Below are 3,102 nucleotides of genomic sequence, written 5' to 3'. Positions count from 1 at the left end.
CGATACATCTTCGTAGCATCTAGATGAATGGAATACCGAGAACTGTGTGCCTCCTCTTGAATCCTCTCCCTCAAGTCATCGACATTAGGAACACATAGGCGACCCTGGAGTCGCAGAACACCATCCTCGCCAATAGAAACCTCCTTGGCACCACCCTGTAATACCGTCTCTTTGAGAAATGCCAAATGCGGATCATTGAACTGCCGATCCTTGATCTGCCCCAATAATGAAGACTAGGCAACAACACATGCAAGATCTCGGCTGGGCTCTGAAATGTCCAACATCACAAGTCTGTTAGCCAAGGACTGAATGTCCAAAGCTAGTAGCCTCTTCTCTGCTGAAATGAATGCCAATCTACCCATACTCTCTGCCTTCCTTCTTAAGAGATCCGGGACAACATTTTCCTTCCCTGGATGATAAAGAATGGTGATGTCATAATCCTTCAGTAACTCAAGCCATCTACACTGTCTCAAATTGAGATCCCTTTGCTTGAACAAATGCTGTAAGCTGTGATGATCAGTATAAATCTCACATGATACCCCATACAGATAATGCCTCCATATCTTAAGAGCATGGACAATCGCGGCCAACTCCAAGTAGTGCACAGGGTAATTCTTCTCATGGATCTTCAACTGACGTGAAGAATATGCAATAAATTGCCCCTCCTGCATCAAGACATAACCCAAGCCAACGCGTGAAGCATCGCAATAAACTGTATACATCCTCGAACCGGAAGGAAACACTAGAACTGGTGCTGTGGTCAAAGATGTCTTGAGCTTCTGAAAGCTAGCTTCACAGTCATTTGACCAACGGAATGGAGCACCCTTCTGGGTCAATCTAGTCAAAGGTGCTGCAATGGATGAAAAGCCCTGCACAAACCGGCGATAATAACCTGCTAACCACAGGAAACTCCTGATCTCAGTCACCAAAGTGGGACGAGGCCAACTCTGAACTGCCTCAATCTTCTTGGGATCCACCTTAATACCTTCTCCTGATACAATATGCCCCAAGAATGCCACAGACTTTAACCAAAACTCACACTTGGAGAACTTAGCATATAGCTTATGTTCTCGCAAGGTCTGAAGTACCACTCTCAAATGCTGCTCGTGCTCCCCCAGGTTACGTGAGTAAATCAAGATGTCATCAATGAAGACAATAATGAAGGAATCAATATAAGGCCAGAACACCCAGTTCATCAAATTCATAAATGCCGCTGGGGCATTAGTCAAGCCGAAGGACATCACTAGAAACTCATAATGACCATATCTGGTACGGAAGGCAGTCTTCGGAACATCTGAGTCCCGGATCTTCAACTGATGGTACCCCGATCTCAAGTCGATCTTAGAAAACACCCTTGGCACCCTGCAACTGGTAAAACAAATCATCAATACGCGGCAACGGGTACCTGTCCTTGATGGTAACCTTGTTTAACTGGCGGTAATCAATGCACATCCGCATAGTTCCATATTTCTTCTTCACAAATAACACTGGTGCACCCCAAGGTGATACACTCGGTCTACAAACCCCTTTTCCAATAACTCCTCAAGCTGCTCCTTCAGCTCTTTAAGCTCTTTCGGAGCCATACAGTACTGTGGGATAGATATAGGCTGGGTACCTGGAGCCAAATCAATACAAAAATCAATATCATGATCTGGCGGCATGCCTGGAAGGTCAGAAGGAAAAACATCGGCAAATTCCCGGACTATTGGCACTGAATAAATCGTCGGAGACTCTGCGGTGGTATCCCGAACATATGCTAGATACGCCAAACAACCCTTCTCGACCAGATGTCGAGCCTTCAGAAAAGAGATAACCCGACTAGATGTACTAATGGAGGAACCCTTCCACTCCAATCTCGACAACTCTGGCATCGCTAAAGTAACAGTCTTGGCATGACAATCAAGGATGACGTGATATGGGGATAACCAATCCATGCCAGGATGACCTCAAAGTAGATCATATCAAGTAACAGAAGGTCCGCTCTAGTCTCATAACCACAGAATGTAACCACACAGGACCGGTAGATCCTATCCACAACCACAGAATCGCCCAAAGGAGTGGACACATAAACAGGAGTAACCAAGGACTCTTGAGGAATAACTAGGAAATGAGAAAACAGAGATGACACATATGAATAGGTAGACCCTGAATCAAATAATACTGAAGCTTCCCTACCGCATACAAAAATAATACATGTGATCACGGCATCTGAGGCCACTGCTTCTGGTCTGGCTGAAAAAGCATAGAATCTAGCTGGAGCGCCGGTTGGCTGGCCTCCGCCTGGCTGAACAATAGCTGGCTGACCTCCCCTTGCCTGGCCTCTACCTCTAGAATGGCCCCTACCTGCCTGTCCTCCATTTCTGGGCGGTCGGATGACTGGTGCTGTAATCATAGGCTGATGACCCTGCTGTACTGCCTTACCCCGAAGTCTGGGACAAAATCTCTTCATGTTACCCAAATCCCTACACTCGTAACAACCCCGCAGTGCCATAGACTGTTGTCCCGAAGTCTGACCCTGATGGCCTGAATACCCACTAGAAGAACCCTGGATGGCTGGTGGGCAGTATGAACTCTCTGGCATGGCACTGAAGTAGGAACTGGAGGAACCCTGATTAACTGGTAGGCGATAAGAACTCTCTAGCATAGCACTGAAATAGGGTCTTGCTGGAGCACCTCGAGAAAGTGGTGGTGGTGCTAGATATGTGGGCCTGCTAGGTTGACACCTCCCAAACTGACCTTTGCCCCTAGCCGGGTCACCTCTAAACTCTCTCGAGAATCGGGTCCTCTTGTCTTCCTGTATATAGTCTCTACCCCTCTGACGGTAGCCCTCAATCCTCCGAGCAATCTCTACCACTAGTTGATAATCAGTACCCATCTCAACCTCCCTGGCCATGCTAGCCCGAATACTGGGGTGTAACCCCACAATAAATCTTCGCACTCTCTCTACGTCCGTAGGAAGTATCATAAGTGCATGGCGTGACAACTCAGAAAATCTCGCCTCATAATCGGTCACAGACATCTGACCATGCTCGAGTTGCTCAAACTGACACCGCAATTCTTCCCTCTGAGAGGGTGGAATATACTTGTCCAATAGAAGCCGTG

General features: G+C 47.2%; 1 protein-coding gene across 1 annotated transcript; it reads right to left on the bottom strand.

The window, feature by feature from the left end:
* Positions 1–233: 233 nt before the first annotated feature.
* LOC138892535 (uncharacterized) lies at positions 234–2,893 on the bottom strand. Its single transcript, XM_070176264.1, has 5 exons — positions 2,194–2,893; positions 2,014–2,100; positions 1,497–1,615; positions 638–869; positions 234–409 (listed from the first exon to the last, which is right to left on the bottom strand). The coding sequence occupies exons 1-5, from the start codon at positions 2,891–2,893 to the stop codon at positions 234–236; spliced, it is 1,314 nt and encodes a 437-aa protein (XP_070032365.1).
* Positions 2,894–3,102: the final 209 nt, after the last annotated feature.

This window comes from Nicotiana tomentosiformis, chromosome 5 (assembly GCF_000390325.3).
Source record: "Nicotiana tomentosiformis chromosome 5, ASM39032v3, whole genome shotgun sequence".
Taxonomy (NCBI): Eukaryota; Viridiplantae; Streptophyta; class Magnoliopsida; order Solanales; family Solanaceae; genus Nicotiana; species Nicotiana tomentosiformis.
This window is presented reverse-complemented; position numbering and strand designations above follow the sequence as displayed.

Bases quoted from the DNA above. Each gene is read 5' to 3' on its own strand.
- LOC138892535 (XM_070176264.1), bottom strand. From the start codon at position 2,893: ATGGCCAGGGAGGTTGAGATGGGTACTGATTATCAACTAGTGGTAGAG. The intron at 2,101-2,193 runs GTATTATTTTTG...CTCATTTCCTAG, and splicing joins CTCAGATGCCGTGATCACAT to TTATTCCTCAAGAGTCCTTG. The intron at 870-1,496 runs GTGCACCAGTGT...CGGTTTGTGCAG, and splicing joins ACCGAGTGTATCACCTTGGG to GGCTTTTCATCCATTGCAGC.